This window comes from Dissoconium aciculare (genome assembly GCF_010015565.1).
Source record: "Dissoconium aciculare CBS 342.82 unplaced genomic scaffold K489scaffold_11, whole genome shotgun sequence".
NCBI lineage: Eukaryota > Fungi > Ascomycota > Dothideomycetes > Mycosphaerellales > Dissoconiaceae > Dissoconium > Dissoconium aciculare.
This window is the reverse complement of record NW_022984961.1, coordinates 745,136-762,220: the sequence shown is the minus strand read 5'-3', so window position 1 is coordinate 762,220 and position 17,085 is coordinate 745,136. Positions and strand designations below refer to the sequence as shown.

At 58.8% G+C, this 17,085-nt stretch overlaps 7 protein-coding genes across 7 annotated transcripts; 2 read left to right on the top strand and 5 right to left on the bottom strand.

Annotated features, from left to right (window-relative positions):
• Positions 1-95: 95 nt before the first annotated feature.
• Positions 96-3,353, top strand: K489DRAFT_324198 (uncharacterized protein; the record flags this gene model as incomplete). The annotated part of the gene is made up of 2 exons (XM_033601742.1): positions 96-1,745; positions 1,800-3,353. The coding sequence occupies 2 exons, from the start codon at positions 96-98 to the stop codon at positions 3,351-3,353; spliced, it is 3,204 nt and encodes a 1,067-aa protein (XP_033457357.1).
• Positions 3,354-4,490: 1,137 nt separating this feature from the next.
• K489DRAFT_304511 (uncharacterized protein) lies at positions 4,491-4,841 on the bottom strand (the record flags this gene model as incomplete). The annotated part of the gene is made up of 1 exon (XM_033600512.1): positions 4,491-4,841. A coding segment is annotated over one exon (351 nt), but the record flags the coding sequence as incomplete, so codon positions are not given.
• On the bottom strand, positions 4,797-6,696 carry K489DRAFT_53590 (uncharacterized protein). The gene has a single exon (XM_033608701.1). The coding sequence runs from the start codon at positions 6,471-6,473 to the stop codon at positions 5,163-5,165; it is 1,311 nt and encodes a 436-aa protein (XP_033457355.1). The 5' UTR covers positions 6,474-6,696; the 3' UTR covers positions 4,797-5,162.
• Positions 6,697-9,615: 2,919 nt separating this feature from the next.
• K489DRAFT_412281 (uncharacterized protein) lies at positions 9,616-10,144 on the bottom strand (the record flags this gene model as incomplete). Its single annotated transcript, XM_033607915.1, has 2 exons — positions 9,616-9,941; positions 10,075-10,144. 2 exons carry the CDS (start codon positions 10,142-10,144, stop codon positions 9,616-9,618), a joined length of 396 nt encoding a protein of 131 aa, XP_033457354.1.
• A 527-nt stretch (positions 10,145-10,671) lies between these two features.
• Positions 10,672-11,796, top strand: K489DRAFT_412280 (DnaJ-domain-containing protein; the record flags this gene model as incomplete). The annotated part of the gene is made up of 2 exons (XM_033607914.1): positions 10,672-10,918; positions 10,997-11,796. 2 exons carry the CDS (start codon positions 10,672-10,674, stop codon positions 11,794-11,796), a joined length of 1,047 nt encoding a protein of 348 aa, XP_033457353.1.
• A 58-nt stretch (positions 11,797-11,854) lies between these two features.
• On the bottom strand, positions 11,855-12,868 carry K489DRAFT_53234 (uncharacterized protein). The gene has a single exon (XM_033608700.1). The coding sequence runs from the start codon at positions 12,430-12,432 to the stop codon at positions 11,914-11,916; it is 519 nt and encodes a 172-aa protein (XP_033457352.1). The 5' UTR covers positions 12,433-12,868; the 3' UTR covers positions 11,855-11,913.
• A 322-nt stretch (positions 12,869-13,190) lies between these two features.
• On the bottom strand, positions 13,191-16,854 carry K489DRAFT_383119 (uncharacterized protein). The gene is made up of 3 exons (XM_033605520.1): positions 15,892-16,854; positions 14,265-15,329; positions 13,191-14,208 (listed from the first exon to the last, which is right to left on the bottom strand). The coding sequence occupies exons 1-3, from the start codon at positions 16,377-16,379 to the stop codon at positions 13,629-13,631; spliced, it is 2,133 nt and encodes a 710-aa protein (XP_033457351.1). The 5' UTR covers positions 16,380-16,854; the 3' UTR covers positions 13,191-13,628.
• Positions 16,855-17,085: the final 231 nt, after the last annotated feature.

Below are 17,085 nucleotides of genomic sequence, written 5' to 3'. Positions count from 1 at the left end.
CGGCCGTCTCTTCCCGCGACGACACTGATCCGGCTCAGGAATCACGAAAATATCATCCTCAGCTTTCCGTCGCACATCTCCCACGGACGACCACGATGGACACCGACGCAGACAAGATTCGCGCCAAACGTTTGGCGAAGTTGGGTGGTCAGGGTAGTAGTAGTGCTGCCGCAGCTTCCACAGCGTCATCATCTTCTCCGGCAACGAATGCCACCACGAACGCTGAGGCGCCAGCAACTCCAATACCCTCGAAAGAGAATGTGCCGGTCACATCACAACAGTCATCACCACAAGCTCCAGCCGCCGAAACAAAGAAACCAACGCCACAGATCACGGTACGACCCCGACCTGCATCACCAGCCAAACGGGAAAGAGATGGCTCAGAGCGACCGCGACCATCTACCAATATCGAACGGCCTACAGAAAGCCTAGCAACATGGCAAGATCGGACTTTACGGCAGGTCTTGCGTGTGACGCTCAAGCCAGACGAGGCCAGGGACGCCCATGGAAACAACCTCATCTTCCTCGCGAGCACCAAAGATGACTTGGCAGACCAGAGCACCGACGGCCTGCTCTCCGTCGATCAGCTGGATACCGCCATCACCGAGGCTGCCGTCAACACTCCTGCAGGGAAAAAGTTCGAATACTTGTTGAATTGCTTCAAGCGGGTCGCAAGGGTCACACGATCGACCAAATTCTCCGGGCCTCAAGACCCCAAGCATGAGGTGCTCCGAGAGACGAAACGGCTATGCATGAGCTACTGCATCTTTGCGGTCACGATCCCTGAGATGTTCAATGATACTGCGCCAACGACGAATCCACTGGTGCACCACTTGTTGGGAGATCCGGAGAGCGATCTGGGGATCTGCACGGACTTCCTGACCGAGGCGAGCTCGAGATTCGAGGAGGACGACAGCATCAAAGAGGCGATCGTCGGCGCAGCTGAAAATCTGAGCAGCATGCTCGCGCAGAAAGATATGCTGTCGGAATACCAGAACTATGTGAGAGCACTGCGCAATCTGGTCCGGTTCCCCAAGATCGTGGACGCCATCACGCAATCGCCACTTTGGGCGCCGGAAGGCGTTCAGGCACAGGACATTGAGAAGCGGACATTACTCGGTCCCTTTTTCCGGATATCGCCCATGCAGCAAGCGGTCGCGAGCAATTACTTCTCGGCTCCTAAAACAAGGGATCGCAGCTTCATCGCGAACGCGCAGAACGCCATTCGTATGACGCTCAAAACCCATCAACACGAACTCTTCCAGGTCGTCGATACCGTCGTGCGGAGCGGTGCGCCACAGCGGGAACGCATGCTCCAGTGGTTCGCCCTCTGCGTCAACACCAACCACAAAAAGCGCGCCATGCGGGTCGACTACAAGTCCGTCTCCAGCGACGGCTTCATGGTCAACGTCACCACCATCCTAGATCAACTCTGCGAGCCTTTCATGGATGCGGCCTTCGGCAAAATCGAGAAGATCGATGTCGATTACCTCCGCCGCAAGCCACGCGTCGACATCTCCGACGAGACCAAGATGAACATGGACCAGAAGACTTCGGACGAATTCTTCGCGGCCGCCGCGGACGGCACGAGTAATTTCATCTCGGAGGTCTTCTTCTTGACCGTCGCGGCGCATCATTACGGCACCGAAGCGGCTCAGACGAGGATGTCGACGCTGCAGAAGACGGTGAAGCGGGTGGAGAAGGATGTGATGGAGTTCGAAAAGGAGAGGCATAAGTTCTTGAGCGTGAGTTGTTCCTCGAGTGTGATTCGGGAGGTGCCGTGCTGATATGGATTGCAGAACCCGCGATTTCTGCAGCAGTTTGAAGCTCGTCTTGCCCGGGCGAAACAGGACATCGACGACATGTGGAGTACCATCCACGCGACCAATGGTGTTCTGCTTGATGAGTTGAATCAGGCTCGTTCGATGCAACTGATGCGGTATATCATCGTCTGGCTTCTCCGGATCGCATCGAAACAGAACATACCCAAGGAGAAGCTGAAGTTGCCATTACCCGCCGAACAGTCAGCCGTCTTCCAATCCCTTCCCGAGTACTTCCTCGAGGACATCGTCGAGAATTTCAAGTTCATCGTGTCCAATATCCCTCAGATCATCACACCACAGCAGAGCGAGGAAATCGTGCAGGTTTGCGTCACATTCCTGCGCAACAGCGAGTACGTCAAGAATCCGGGTGTCAAATCAGGTCTGGTGAGCATTCTCTTCTACGGCGTGACACCGTACGGGAACCGGAGCCGTGGCGTGTTGGGCGATGTGTTGATCGGGTCGGAGTTCGCCCATCAGCATCTGCTGCACGCTCTGATGAAGTTCTACATCGAAGCCGAGAGCACCGGCTCGCACACACAATTCTACGACAAATTCAACATCCGATATGAGATCTTCCAGGTCGTCAAAGCCATCTGGGTCAACACGCTCTATCGGGAAAACCTCGCCAAGGAGGCTCGGATCAACACCGACTTTTTCGTTCAGTTCGTCAACATGCTCGTCAACGATGCAACCTTCGTCTTGGATGAGGCCCTCACCAGCTTCAGCAAGATCAAGCAATTGACGGATGAAATCAGCAACCCGAGCATCATGGCCGACCTCACCGAGGAGCAACGAAAGGAAAAGACCGAACTCCTCGAGGACCACAAGGGCAAGGCCAAGAGCTACATGCAACTCACCAAGGAGTCCATGGAAACCCTTATCCTCTTCACCGAGACCCTCGCCGACGCCTTCACCATGAAGGAGATCGTCACCCGCCTCGCCGACATGCTGGACTACAACCTCGACACCCTGGTCGGGGCCAAGCGCAGCCAACTGCGCGTGCAGGGCGCGCAGGAGTACGGCTTCAACCCGCCGCAGCTCGTCTCCGACCTCGTGCGGGTCTACCACAACCTGTCCTCGAAGCAGCCCTTCATCGCGGCCATCGCGCGCGACGGCCGGTCCTACAAGCCGGCGAACTTCACCGCCGCGACCGAGATCCTGCAACGCTTCGCGCTGAAGAGCCCCGAGGAGCTGACCGTGTGGCACGGGCTCGGGGCAGCGGTCGCGGCCGCCAAGGCCCAGGACGCGCAGGACGAGGAGGACCTGGGCGAGATCCCGGACGAGTTCCTCGACCCGCTGGTGTTCGACCTCATGGCCGACCCGGTCATCCTGCCCACCAGCCGCAACACCCTCGACCGCTCCACCATCCGCAGCCACCTGCTCAGCGACCCCACCGACCCCTTCAACCGCGCGCCCCTCCGCATCGAGGACGTCGTCCCGGACACGGCCCTCCGCGCCAAGATCGACGCGTGGAAGCAACGGCGCAAGGAGGAGCGGGCGCGGGAGAGGATGGACACCAGCGAAGGTTGAAGAAAACGATTTGCGAGGGGAGGGAGGATTGTTGTTTTCTTCCGGGGGATTGGGCGATGGGGAGGTCAGGAGAGGACGGGGCTCGCTTTCCGTCTCGCCCCTGCCGATCTGGGATCCTGGCGTGTGTTGTTGCGGTGTGGTAGAGCTAGCGAGTCGACGTTCATAAAGGGAAAGGGGGGGAACGGTGGGATATCATCTCTATTTTTCATGTCTCTCTTTCCTCTCCCTCTCCCTCTCGCCTCGTATGTCAAAGGGTTTGAGGATCAGAATCGAAAAGAGGGAACGGCTTCTGTTTTCCAAAACAAAGAAAGAAAAAAGGAAAGGGAAGGAGATTCGTCATATGTTTCATTAAAAGGCCTCGCCCCACACGAAGGTGGGTGGAATCCATCGACGGTCATCGGATCTCATCGGTTCGAGGTTTGAATCCTTCGACAAAGAAAAAAGCCGATGCTTTCCCAACGGCGTGCCCATCCATTCATCCCATCACCGCCCTTCGAAATCGCTCAGGTAATCCCTCGTCTGGCCGCCCGCGTACAGCGCAAACTGCCTCTGCTGCTGCTGCTGCTGCCCTCCGTTCTGCAGCTGCTGTAACCCGCCCGGGCCCCCCGCGCCGCCGAACCCCCGCGCGCCGCCGCCGCCGCCGCCGCCGTTCGAGGCGTCCGTGGCGTAGGCCATCTCGTCGTTCTCCGAGAGGTCGTCCATGAACTCGCCGCCGGAGGAGTGGTCGTATCCGCCCGGGAAGGTGCCGCCGCCGCCGCCGCCGTTCGAGGCGTCCGTGGCGTAGGCCATCTCGTCGTTCTCCGAGAGGTCGTCCATGAACTCGCCGCCGGAGGAGTGGTCGTATCCGCCCGGGAAGGTCCCCGCGCCGCTACCGCCGCCGTCGTCGTCGTCGTCCAGGCCGCCGGCGCCGCCGCCGCCGCCCGAGGCCGCGAGGTTGTTCCAGTCGATGTTGGCGAGGGCCGGGTACTGCGCGAGGAGGGCCTGCGGCAGGAAGTTGGCCATGACGGGGAGGCTGCTGCTGCCGCCGCCCGGGACGCCGAGGCCGGCGCCGAGGGCGAGGGGGGCGTCGTGGAAGCCGGGCTGGAGGGAGCCGTCGAGGGCGTAGGGGGAGGGGGAGGAGGAGTCGGAGAGGGCCTGGGCGCGGCGCTCGGCGGCCTCCTCGTCGAGCAGCGGTTTGATGCAGACGCGGCCGGCCTCGGAGCGGAAGTGGCGGCCGAGGGCGTCGGCGCGGGCGAAGCGCCGGTTGCAGCCCCACGGGTTGCCGGTCTGGAGCTGGCCCCGGCAGACGAACTTCTTCTCGCCGCTGTGCAGGCCCTCGTGGCGTTTGCGGTCGTGCTGGCGGGCGAAGGCCTTGCCGCAGACGGTGCAGACGAAGGGGCGCTCGTCGGTGTGGGTGCGCAGGTGGGAGCGGAGGTTGTAGGCGCGGGTGAACCGCTTCGGGCAGAGGGAGCACTGGTACGTCGCCGGGTGTTTCTGGACGCGCTGCGACCCACCGCCGCCGGAGCCGTTGGGGGAGGGCCGGGTGGGATCGGCGAGGTCGAGGATGTAGTCCCGGCGATCGGACGAGCGCGAGGTGTTGCTGTGGCTCCGCGAGCGGTGGCTGGTGGAGCTCCCACGGCCGCGCTGGTTCGGGCCGAGCGAGGGGTCGGAGGTGGCGCCGTCGGTCATGAGCATGTCGTCGAGGATCGCGCCGTCCGGCTGGAGGGAGGGGGACCGCGCGCGGCCGATGTTGATCTTCCGTGAACCGGCGTGGGAGTCGGATTTCGCACGGACGCGGGTCGCTGTGTGACAGGAGCACGGGGTCAGCATTCAGGACACCGTCTCGATGAGCACTCGGGAAAACTTACTGCGAGCAGGAGGCATCAGCGCGTCGTCCGAGTTCTCCGTCTTCAATGGTGGGGCGGGATTATGCTGCGTCGGCACGAAGTCGATGTTGATGGCAGGTGGACTCATCTGGTCGCTCATCACGCCCGGACTCGAGGCCGGATTGAAGGCGGGGAACGTCTCCTGGCCGTTGACAGCATACGGATCGGAGAGGTCGGCCGGCTGACCGAACGAGCCATTGATCCCTGTCGCCAGGCCGAAATTGTTCTCGGCGGTGAAGGGTGGGAGACCTTGTTGGGGCTGCGGCATCAGCAGCGGAGAATGACCGGGGCTGGCATTCGGCGTGTGAAAGCTTTGCTGAGAAAGATGAAACGCGCCCAGTCCGAGCCCGTTGTCGAAGGCGGGGTCGGAATTGGCGTTGAGCAGCGGCGACGCTTGGGAGTTGTTCGCGTCGAAGCTGTCGAGGTGACCCAGGTACGGGGACGCGTGGTTGGAGGACACGTCGGAGAAGTTGTCCGACGGGTTCCGCCTGTGCTGGTATGCGCCCATGTTCACCCACTCGTTCTGACCCGGCGGGAAGAATGCGCTCCGGGGGTCGAGCGATTCGGACAGGTTGCGCGGTCGACCGTCGTTGAAGCTGACATGCTGGAAGCTCGGCGACTGTTGGGGGCTCGGGCTGGGAGACTGCCGGCGAGAGAGATCCGGCTGTAGATGGTGTGGGGAGGAGAGGGAGCCCTCGCGGGAGAGGGTGGCGGCCATCTGGTCGAACGCGCCGTTGGGCGAGGCGTGGTTGCTGTTGGCGGGACTCGAGTGGGAGGGGAGCAGATCCAACCCCGAAGTGTCCAGGTTGGCGAGGAGGCTCGGGTCCAAGCCGGTGGTCTCGTCGAAGGTCGCGCGCGTCACGATGCCCAACGAGGGGAATGGGTCGGAGGCGGCGATCTGACCCAAGTCGTGTGCGTTCGGCAGCGACTGATACTGGCGTCCCGGATGGGATTGCGACGACTGTGCGAACGCCTGTTGTCCCGCAAAGGCATCCAACTGCGACTGCTGCTCTTGAAAGAAGTATTGCGCTTGGTGTGAAGGGTCGTTGGTGAAGGTCGGATCGTATGTGCCAGAGAGGGGGTTGGCCGCATCGAGAGGGTTGTTGAAGGAGGAAGGGGAGATGGTGGAAGCCGATATGAGAGCCGGTGACAGCGAGCGCGGTGGCTGCTGTTGCTGCTGTGCTTGTTGATATGCTTGAGTCGCGTGCAGATGCTGGCCGACAGAGGCCGGGCGGCCGCGCTCCGGTTGCTCCATATCGCGGGGGCGGAGTGCGCGTAGTCACGAGTGGCGGAGCGCGCGGAATATCGAGTGGTGGTGGTGGTGGAGGAGGAGGAGGAGGAGGGACGGTGAGGTGAGGTGTTGCGGGTGAGGGCTGTGACTCTATCGTGTGGCTTCCCTGGAGGTGGGATGTCGGCGCTCAGGTGGTGGTGGTGGTGGTGGTGGTGGTGGTGGTGTATTGAAAGGAGAGTGACGAGAAGTCACAACGGAGGAGTGTGTAAATGGTGGAGTGTGTCAAGTGGGTTTTCGGTGTTGTTGCCGAGACGGGTGAGATTGAACAGTCAGTCAGTCAGTTATTTACTTATTATTACTACAGTACATGTACCAGGAACATCGGAGCGGGCCCTATAATCGCTGGAGACGCAGACGACACGCTTGTGGGAATGGATCGCAGCAGAAAAAGACAGGAATAGCAGGCAGGACCTAGTGGTGGTGGATGAGTAGGACTGCACTACTGTATGGGCAGGACACACCGGGGGGGCAGCTGGAGGGAGAGAGGATGGTGGGAGGGTAGTGCCCGCCTGGTGACAGTTTGGGCGGGAAAAAAAAAGGAAAGGAAACAGGTGCGATTACAGTGATGATAATAGCAGACGGGAATAATAATGCTGTATGTAGTAGTGAGTGGGTGGTTCTTATTATTGATGGACGAGAATGTGAGAGAAGCATCCGTCATGGTTGTCCTCCTCGTCCTTGACTACTATCATTACTGCTACTATTACTATTACTGCTGCTGCTCCTCCACCTCTATTCAGAGTGATAGGCTGATAGCAATGATGCAGGCTGATGGGAAGGATGAGTGCTGTCAGTGTGGTAGTAGTAGCCCTGGAGGTTTATTATCGTGCAGATCTCGTGATCACGAAACACGCACATCTATCGTCATCTTACATACATACGTACATACATACATACATACATACATACATACATACATACATACATACATACATACATACATACATACATACATACATACATACATACATACATACATATATATATATATCTTAAAAGCAAAAGCAAGGAAAGGAAAGGAAAGGAAACGGTGCGTATACATCAACAACACCACACATGGGTACGGTCGATGAATCACCGGGGAATGAGTTGATCGTCGTCGTCGGGCGGTGCACACGCGAAAACACCCACCACCACCACCACCTGGGCACACACGCACACACACACACGCCCGCCCGCCCGGAGTGCAAATCTGGCTGGCTGGCTGGCTGGCTGGCTGGTGCGGCTTCAATCCTTCTCCATTCCCCTTCACCGGTCGAAGGACTGGCTGACCCTCACCTCACCTCACCTCACGTGCACGCATGGAAAGGAAGGTGAGAGGGAAATGTCCTACGGTACAGTCCCCCTGTGATGGACATGACCTGATGTCCCATGCATTTTTCCCCCATCGCGATTGCACGATCCCTGTGATTACAATCATAGATAATATCTCCCCAAGTGTGAGGCCGCCCGCAGTAGTGGTGTGCCTCTGCCGAAGGAGCACTGATGATGATGATGAAGAGGGAGAGGGAGAGGAAACCCTCGATTGAACCCCGCCAATCCCGCCAATCACACGTCCCCGACAGCCGCCCGCCCGATGATGGATCCCAAGGTTCCATCCATCCAGCCAGCCAGGGAAAGGTATTCCCGCTGTGGGGCACGTCGAGACAGTCAGACAGACACACACACACACACACCACTGCCGGCCGGAGGGTTGGGAAACATCCCAGGGCTGAAACGACCCGTCCGTGGGAGATTGCGCGCCCTGGTCGCCTGAGAAGGGACCGTCAGATGTGCGACGGGACTGGTAGATGTGCGGCGTAATTGTTAAACACGACGGGAAAAATCATCGGTCAGTCAAGCCGATGTTGCAGAACCATCTCCGCCGAGTGCTTCATTCGTACATGTCATCATCGCCTTGCCAACAACGACGCACGACGAGGACCAATCGAACGACATCTGATAAGCCATCCGCCAGAGGGTCGAGATATTCACTTCGCATCGTTTCGCTGATGTCGGCTCATCCCGCTCCAGATGTATGGACACTAGCACATCCTCCCCCGACGAGGACCGATCGATCCCCTTCGTCGCTGCCTTCAGAGAGGTATCTCATCGAGCAACTGCTTCCACGTTCCGGCCTATCGACCCCTCGAATCCATCGGCCGGGACATTCGCCAAGGACCCTGTGCGAAAAGCATCGAGTCGGAAAATGGAGGACCAAACCCTTTCTCTCCGTCTTCAGTCGATCCGACATATCTGTCGACCGACCGATTGATTGATGTAGGTCTTGCAGATGAGGTTCTTGGGCACGAGATTGATCTCGGTGCTCTTCGGTCCATCGGGGGACTTGATCGGGGTCGTCCCGTCTCGTCAAACCACCCTCTCACTGGATCTCCTCGAGCTCGCATATCGGCATGGCCCGTAGTCAACCCAGAATCGAGGATCCTCCCTTGTAGGTGCAGCCGATGTCACCCATTGATCCTCTCGCCAAGGAGGTCGGGACTACTTCACCATCGTGGCCGCAGATTGAACCTTCCATTCACTGAGGGTGTTGCCTATCCATCTACTGAGGGTGTTGCTCACAGTGTTTGCCAATCTACTGGGTCGTTCTGCAGATGGTCCAGCAATGTCAAACGCGCGGGCCTAAACTGCACGCCGTCAAACGTAGTGGTCTTGGACGAAGCAACAAGAGGCGAAGGTGTGATCCTACGCCCGAGGGTCGGATTGTTGTTACAGTGCGACGTGGGAAATACAGGCCTGTCGGGTGGTGTTGATCGACCAGGTGCAGGCGCTTTGCATCAACTATGGACCTTCGTCCTGCGAGATGCCGACAGAGTGACTTCTGTCTAAACCTTCATTTCGATACATATGTGCAATCGCGTTCAATCGCGTCCCTCTGCCGGTATTTCCAGAGCCTCGTAGACGTCCCTATGAGGACGTGGACTCTTATGGGTCGAAATCCATCTCTGGCCCTGGGGTGGACGCCCAGGTGCATCGCTTCGTCCTCCGCCTCCCATTAGTCTCTAATGCTACATTTATGTACAGGGCCTGCTCTTCCTCGGGGATGCCGATACTGTCTCCACGACGTTTCCATCCTCGCCAATGCCTCTCAGGGAATGGCCCCGGACTACAATTCCCCAGCGGCGCGCTTGCCCGTCCAGTAAGCGTATCCACCGCCGACCGCGTTCACCGCACACAGCCCCATCGTCGCGCCGCGCACCACCCCGCCCAGCTTCAGCTTGGCCCGGATGGCCTGCCGCCGCCGCAGCGCCAGCAGCAGGTACGCCGCCGACCAGGCGCCGGTCATGCCCGCGCTGTCCTTCTTGAAGCCGGAGAGGTTGAGGTAGCTGCTGAAGAGCAGGACGGGCGGGAAGAGCATGGGCACGAGCCGGAACGGGCGGAGGTGCTGGGCGGTGATCAGGGTCGCGAGCAGCACGGGCGGCACGGAGTTCTCTGTCCATCGCGAAGACGGTCGACGTCAGCATGGGCTCCCTTTCTCGAAACGCGGCCGGAGTCGGGGTCGCGCATCGCGTGATGCGATGTCATGATCCTGGGAATGCCCCCAATGGCGCCGCGGCCGACGTACCTCCCCATGTTTTGGCGGTTTGCAGCAGGCCCTGTTTGGCCTTTTCGGCCTCGGCGGGTGCGCTCGACATGGCGACGTCGTGTCTTGAGTAGTATTTAGAGGTAGCTTTGATACACGCGACTGAACCGCTCCGGATGAAATGCGATCGGAAAAGTGATCAGTCGAAAGCTGAAGGAACGCAGCTGTAGTCGGAACCTGGGAAGCTTCCAAAAAGTCGTCACTCGCTTTCGCGACCGGGGGGGAAAAACGTACAACGTCATTTCCTCCCACGCTTTGCGCTCGACTCGCGCGCGCGCGCACTTGCCTCCGCGGGCTTTTGCTCGCTGCCAGGGTCTCGGCTTCTGGATTTTGGTAATCTGGCCATAAGGCATCAATCATTTTGACTTTCGTCCGACCAATCGTCGCCAGGTCGCAGAAGGTGTCTCACGGTCCGCGACAACGGCAGTATCGACCTCCGTCAGGATCCCTGAGTCGCAGAAACACAGAGCAGCCCACACCGCAGAGCTCGTGGAAATTCAACGCCGGTCCATCCAATTCGATCCGAGTCGTGCATGCATCAACACCGCGCTCGATAACTCCGCCAAAGAAACATCAAAGATGCCCGACACCAAGAACCATTCCGGCCACGACGACGGCAGCTCGACTCGCGCCTTCACCGTCGAACAAAAGGCGGCGGTGATCCGTGTACGGAGATGCAAGGCCACCGACTTCTACGACATCCTGGGCCTCGAATCCGTGCGGACGACGTGCAGCGATGGGGAGATCAAGAAGGCATACCGGAAACTATCATTGCTGACGCATCCGGATAAGAATGGATACAGCGGCGCGGACGAAGCGTTCAAAAGTGCGTAGACCACCCTCGCGGACGAGGACGGCCTACATTGAAACCCGTTCGGCATGCTGACAGACATCTCTCCCGCAGTGGTCTCACGCGCGTTCCAGGTCCTCAGCGACTCGGACAAGAAGACGAAGTACGACAAATTCGGCGGGGACCCCGACAGCCGCTTCTCCTCGGCCTCGACGTCGGGGGCCTCGCCCTTCTCGGGCTTCGCCTCGCAGCGGGCAGGCGGGCAACGGGGACCCATGTTCGAGGAGGAGATCAGCCCGGAGGAGCTCTTCCGCCAGTTCTTCGGCGGCGGCGTGGGCGGGCCCTTCGGGGGGCCCTTCGGCGGCATGGGCGGAGGGCCCGGGTTCGTCTTCAACATGGGCGGCGGCGGCCCCGGCATCCGCGTGCATCAGTTCGGCGGCGGCGCGCCCCGGCGGCGGCCGCACAACCACGAGAACGCCGAGCCCGCGTCCCTCATCCAGGCCATGTCCGGCCTCCTCCCGCTGCTGCTGCTCTTCATCCTCCCGCTGCTGTCCGGGCTCTTCGGCGGGTCCAGCACGTCCTCGGGCCCGACCATCCGCCTCGACAGAGCCTCGCCCCCGCACACGGAGCTGCACACCAGCCACCGTCTCAGCGTCCCATACTGGGTCAACCCGACCGAGGTCAAGGATTTCTCCAACAGCCGTTGGAAGAGCCTGGACAAATACGCCGAGAACCGGTTCATCCAGAGCCTGTCGTCGGAGTGCGAATTCGAGCAGGGCCAGCGCGCGCGACTGGTGCAGGAGGCGCAGGGCTTCTTCTACGTCGACCAGGTCAAGATGGAGAGGGCGAACAAATACGAGATGCCGAATTGCAAGAAGTTGGAGGGCTACGGGTACCGACTTCCGGGCTACTGATTTGACGGATCGGCTTGTCGTGAGAAGTATGTTCCAGGTGGGAACAGGAGGCGCCTTTGGTCGGTGGTATCACTTCTCTTTGGCGAGAGCTACTGCACCATGCCAGACCTACATTTCCTAGCTTGACGAATGAAGCAGAGCAGGGCAGGGGTCTTGTCGCCGACGACGAAGATCTGATACAGCCGCTGCTATGAAAATTTGGCTGCACAAAGATAAACACGGCGGCAAGGCGTAAACGTCAGTCCGGTCTCGGAGCGCAGCACAGCGTTCGCATCTGCAACCGGGCAAGTCAGGCCTAGAAGGCTCAGCACTCTTCTCTGCAACTCGGATCACTCTCGGAGTCCGCGTCTCGGAGCGTCTGATCTCCCCCGAAGGGAACAACTCCTGCCCGGCACCACGCATGTGGGAGTGCACGACGGCGCCGCCGACACCGAAGCGAAAAAACAAATCAACGCAAGAGAAAGAGATGAGCACGATCATCGAGACGACGACCGTTCGTTCCACGCAGGTGCCCATCGCCTCTCGCCCTTCTCCCGTCTCGACGCACAAGCGGAGAGGAACCATCGCTCCGAACCCGACGCCAACGCAGCAGCACACAGCCATGCTCGCCGCTCGGCGGGAGTCCGTCCGCCGCATGCCGGGCTCGCCCGAGCGCGCTTGCCATGCCGCTGCCGTCCGCGACGACTCCGAGCCGACAAGGCGCCGCCCCACGAGGGTCTGCTGTCCCGCTCGGCAGCGGACTGGGTGGAAAACTCCCCCGCGCGTCTGAGCAGGATCTATGTGGATGTCGCGGTGGCTTCTTCTGCTGCTGCTACTGCTGCTGCTCCACCCGGCAAGCCGGGACCCCTCGGCCACGCGCTGCGCGAGAACGATCCCGCGTGGATCCCGGCTTTTGTTTCCCGATCCTCCCACGCAGGCAGTCGCCGACCGATCGAGGGGGATTCTGCGCTCGCGCCGGGGAAACGTCCTGCTCTCCCGCTCTGGCGTTCGCGCAGAAGACTTCGGGGGGGGGTGGTAGGAGGGAGATTTTGGGGGCGGACTCTCCGAGATGGGAGCGGACGGAGGAAGTATCACGGTAGATTACAAACGTCCCATGTTTTCAGTTGGACCAAGCTTTTTTTCCTCCCATCAAAGTCTCGTGATCCGACAGTGCCCCCGTGCCGTCTTGATAATTGTCGTTTTTCTTGATGGGAGTCATCGTAGCCGAAATATTCGGAGCTCCGGTTTCTGGGACCTCCGTCTCGGTCGTGGGGATCGGAGTCCGGGTAATACGTGGGAATTTCCTGGAGCTCGCTGTAGTCTCGAAGCCATGGAGGCCGAAGACCGACAAGAGAGGCGAGGAGAGGAGTTCATGGAAAGAACGGAATGGGGGTCAAACACAGAGAGCGCAGAAACGTCAAAAACGATGATTCTTTTCATTCTTCTCCCGACTGCGCCGCATTGGAATCGATTACTGGTCGCGCAGCAGCCAGCAAACGGGATTCGAAATTCCATTTCCACCCAAGGGGATCAGCAGCAATAGTAGTAATAACGCCCCGACGACGTCGCACAATTTCGAAAGACTCCCCGAGTCCCGTGAAAACAACATGCAAATACTAACACCAAAGGGCACCGTTTTGGAAATGAAAGACGCCCGCTCCTTTCCGCGTTCCCCGCTCTCTTCATGAATTTCGTGATGGTGGCGAGAAAATAATAACAAACAAACAGCTTCATCATCAAAGATGGAAACACAAAAAACTTTTCTTGCTCCTTCAATCGCCTGGCATTAGAAAAATAAACCAGGCGGAGAGGGGAGTCAGGCACGATCGGGCATAAACACTCGTTCAAATACTTCATGGTCGACCGTGCCTCATATCTGGACCGGCCGTGGGCGGATAGCGAGAGACGGCGAATTCCGAGAGCATCGCAGCCGGCAGTGTAGGGCCACCGGACGACGCGGAGTGCATTGCGCTGGACGACGCCATGGGGTGAGTCGCCGGCGATGACGAAGGTCCACTGGCATCGGCGCGCTTTTCCGGCAGAGGCTCGTCCTTCATGCAGGCGTTCTCGAGCAAATTCGTCCATTTCCCGCTGGTGCCCGCGTGGCTGTGTTTGAGATGCTGGCGGAAGTGGTCTGCGCGGAAGAACTTCTTCGCTTGGTTGCATTCGCCGAATTTGTGGACGACGTTCAGGTGGGCGGCGCGGGTCTGCCAGCAGGCGGGGTTGGGAAACTCGTCACCGCAGTAGCCGCAGATGTCGGCGGCAGGGTTGGCGACTGATGGGTGGAAGGCGGCCTCGACGCCGGCGAGAGCAGCGCATGACCAGGAATGGCGGCGGAGGTGGAGGGAGTTTTGATGGCGTTCGGCCTCGTTCTTGTTCTTGAAGCGGTTGGAACAGTAGGCGCATGTGTATTGCTTTTCCGATTCGTGAAGTCTGAATATGTCAGCATGAGCAAGTAAATGATTGGATACGAGGGAGCATCAGCATACCTGAGGTCTTCGGCCGTATCAAACTTCTTGGGTTTCTTTGGGCAGCATTCGCAGACAAAAGTCGCGCCAGACAGCTGGTTGACACTACTATTGCGAGAGTGCGGGCTGCTTTCTGATTGAGCAGAGGCTGGGCCGCTTACAGAAGCTATCGAACCACCACGTTGGTGTTGTCGCGCTTGACTCGCAGAGGCACTCTTTGCGGTCGGAGCTCTTGAGTAAATCGTGTCGGTTCTGTTCTCATCGTCGTATGACGGAGAAGATCCACCTGGCGAGAGCTGACCTGAGGCAAAGCTAGTGGTGCTGCTAGGGATGCTGGCCATGCCGAGGGACGAGCCAAGCGATCCATGTCGTGCGCTTGAAGAAGCTGACGACAGTGAAGAGTGGTTGGGATGAAAGCGTGAGCTGAGTGATTCGCGCAGTGGAAGCTGATGCAATGGCTGCCTTTGTGAAGCGTCATGTTTCGGTGAGAGGTTGTCAGTAATTGTTCGATCATCCCTTGACAAGTCCCTTGGAGGTGACGATGCACGACGTTTGGTGCCAGACTTGGAATTCCATCGCGAATCCTGCGAACCATATTTCTGATCACCTATCCGCAGATCATGTAGACGGCCATCATCTACATCGTCGCTGAAGCCGGCAGAACCTTCATATGACCTACTGCCGGGCCGTGTGTGGTGGTGATGAGGATGGGCATGAGGCTGGTGGTTGCTCACGAGTCCCTCATGGGGTCTGTGCTCAGCCCAAGACGCGGGTACGCTGGACCCTGGCGAGACGGCCGAGCCCGGCCACTGCGCGCTCGAACCAGCGGGGAATTCCTGCGAGTTCGGGATTCGATCGTATGGGAGTGGGAGAGTCAGAGGACGTAATTGCTCGCCGCGACGGTCAAGTTCGATGGGCGCAAGTTGAGTGCTCTCTTGTGCCGAAGTTCCGGGTGAGAATGAGAGCGATTGTCGCTTGGCACTGTTGGAAGAACTCGGGTTGCTGATACGGCTAAGCAGCTGCTTGTCGTAAGTGTTGGAAGAAGCGACGCGCGTGCGGTGCTCCAATTGTCGCTCGCCATGCAAACTGTGCATTTCTCGTCAGCATTGATTCTTTTACATTTATCAACGAGGTCGATCCAAGTCAGTTCAGCAGCACATGATGCGGAATATTGCAAGAAACGACCATTGGGAAAGGTGCAGAAAAGCGCTCGACGGATGTTGTCGCATCAAGGTCGAGTAAAGCACGTGAGATGACCATCTTGACAGCCAATTTCCAATCTCAATGCGCATCTTTGATTGAACGGTCTTGACGTGATCCCATCGCCCTGAAGAGTGGCTCGTATTCGAACCTGCACGCTACAGGGTTTAGGTCTTGGTCTACCGCACTTTGTCGGCTGCGGTCCGACGGGCTTGAAAATCCATGGCGTGAACCGAGGACTTTGGATGTCTCCTCGAGAAACGGTCCATCCGATATCGATATTGGGGCTGAGTCTGGCGGCAATGGCTTCGAAACCAGCCACCAAGCTGCTTGGAGCCCCGCTCGCGATGTACATCGCGGACAAGCCTGTCTGCGGGATTTGGAGAAAGGCAAGGGATACAACATGTAGCCAAGGGAACCTCTGACGAGTGTTTCGCACACAACTTACCTGAAATTCGACGTTGGACGCCAATCCATCTCGCTGCTGCGAGAAAGTCCACCTTGTTCGCTTCGTCCACGCTCGGCGACCATGGCTGACATGGAAGAGTGACGCTCGTCATTCATGGCATACGTCCGCGGAGATCGACCCTGGTGGTCGAAATGTCGATCGGCATCGCGGAGGTAGGAGCCGCCGTGAAGACTGCTTCCAGGTCTAACGTTCGCACTGGCATTGCTCATGCTTGGAGCACGTCCGAATTGCGTAGTCGAAGATTCATTGCCCCACTGCCAACCTAGATCGTTACCACTGGCGATCTCGGGAATGAAGCTCGGCGGAGGCAACGGCGGAGGCACCGCTTGTTGTGTCCGAGGTATTGACATGGCGTCAGCCAGACTGCCAACGGAGGAGTAGTGAGGATGCCGGGTGCCAGCAGGGACCTCTCGAGGATGACGAGGGTCGCTCGAGTTTGGCACAAAGCGTGAACTGCCGGCAGGCATGTTGATTGAATGTTTCCCGATATGAGATATCGACGAGGCCGATGTGATATGGATGTAAAGAGGAAGCTCTGGCCACAGAGTTGTGCAAAGGTGAGAGCCCGATACTGTGGATCGGCGCACGTACTGATAGTGTTGGATTGGGTCGTACCGGACTATAACCACTCACGGCAGGCGTGCGAAGGAAGGTCGGAACGGGTCGAGGTAGCTGAAAGGCTGGACTATGCGATCATGGCGGTTTGTGCGGCTCAGCCCTACGCAGATGATGAGGAAGGAAGGGTGGAAGAGGAGGAGAGACGATGATGAGATGATGATGTGCGGTGATGTGATGTGATGTTGTAAATGACGAGAGGGAATCGGCGGTGTTCATGTACTGGACAAAAACGACGGGCTCGATTGCTGGATTCCTCGGGATAGAAACAGCCCACGACGATGATGAATTATTACCGCCAACGAATCGCAAGACATGGGAGAAGCGTGGACGATGCGACAGTCTACTGTGCATACAGGACGTATGTGCGTGCGTGCGTGCAGGCGGGAGGGCTTGCGTACGTGTGGTGGGTGTGTCTGTGTTTGTGTGTGTGTGCGTGTGTGTGTGTGTGTGTGCGGAGGCGGCGGCGGGCAAGTCAGTTCAACAGCACCACCGCAATGATTATGATGGCCTGCACTGTGTATGTAGGCGGGCCGGTAGGCTGGTTGGTAGACAAAC

Coding starts and splice junctions, on each gene's coding strand:
- K489DRAFT_53590 (XM_033608701.1), bottom strand. CDS start 6,473: ATGGAGCAACCGGAGCGCGGCCGCCCGGCCTCTGTCGGCCAGCATCTG.
- K489DRAFT_53234 (XM_033608700.1), bottom strand. CDS start 12,432: ATGCGGCGGACGGACTCCCGCCGAGCGGCGAGCATGGCTGTGTGCTGC.
- K489DRAFT_383119 (XM_033605520.1), bottom strand. CDS start 16,379: ATGCCTGCCGGCAGTTCACGCTTTGTGCCAAACTCGAGCGACCCTCGT. Junction 15,330..15,891: donor CGTCCAACGTCGAATTTCAG/GTAAGTTGTGTG, acceptor AGAAATGCACAG/TTTGCATGGCGAGCGACAAT. Junction 14,209..14,264: donor GATACGGCCGAAGACCTCAG/GTATGCTGATGC, acceptor TGACATATTCAG/ACTTCACGAATCGGAAAAGC.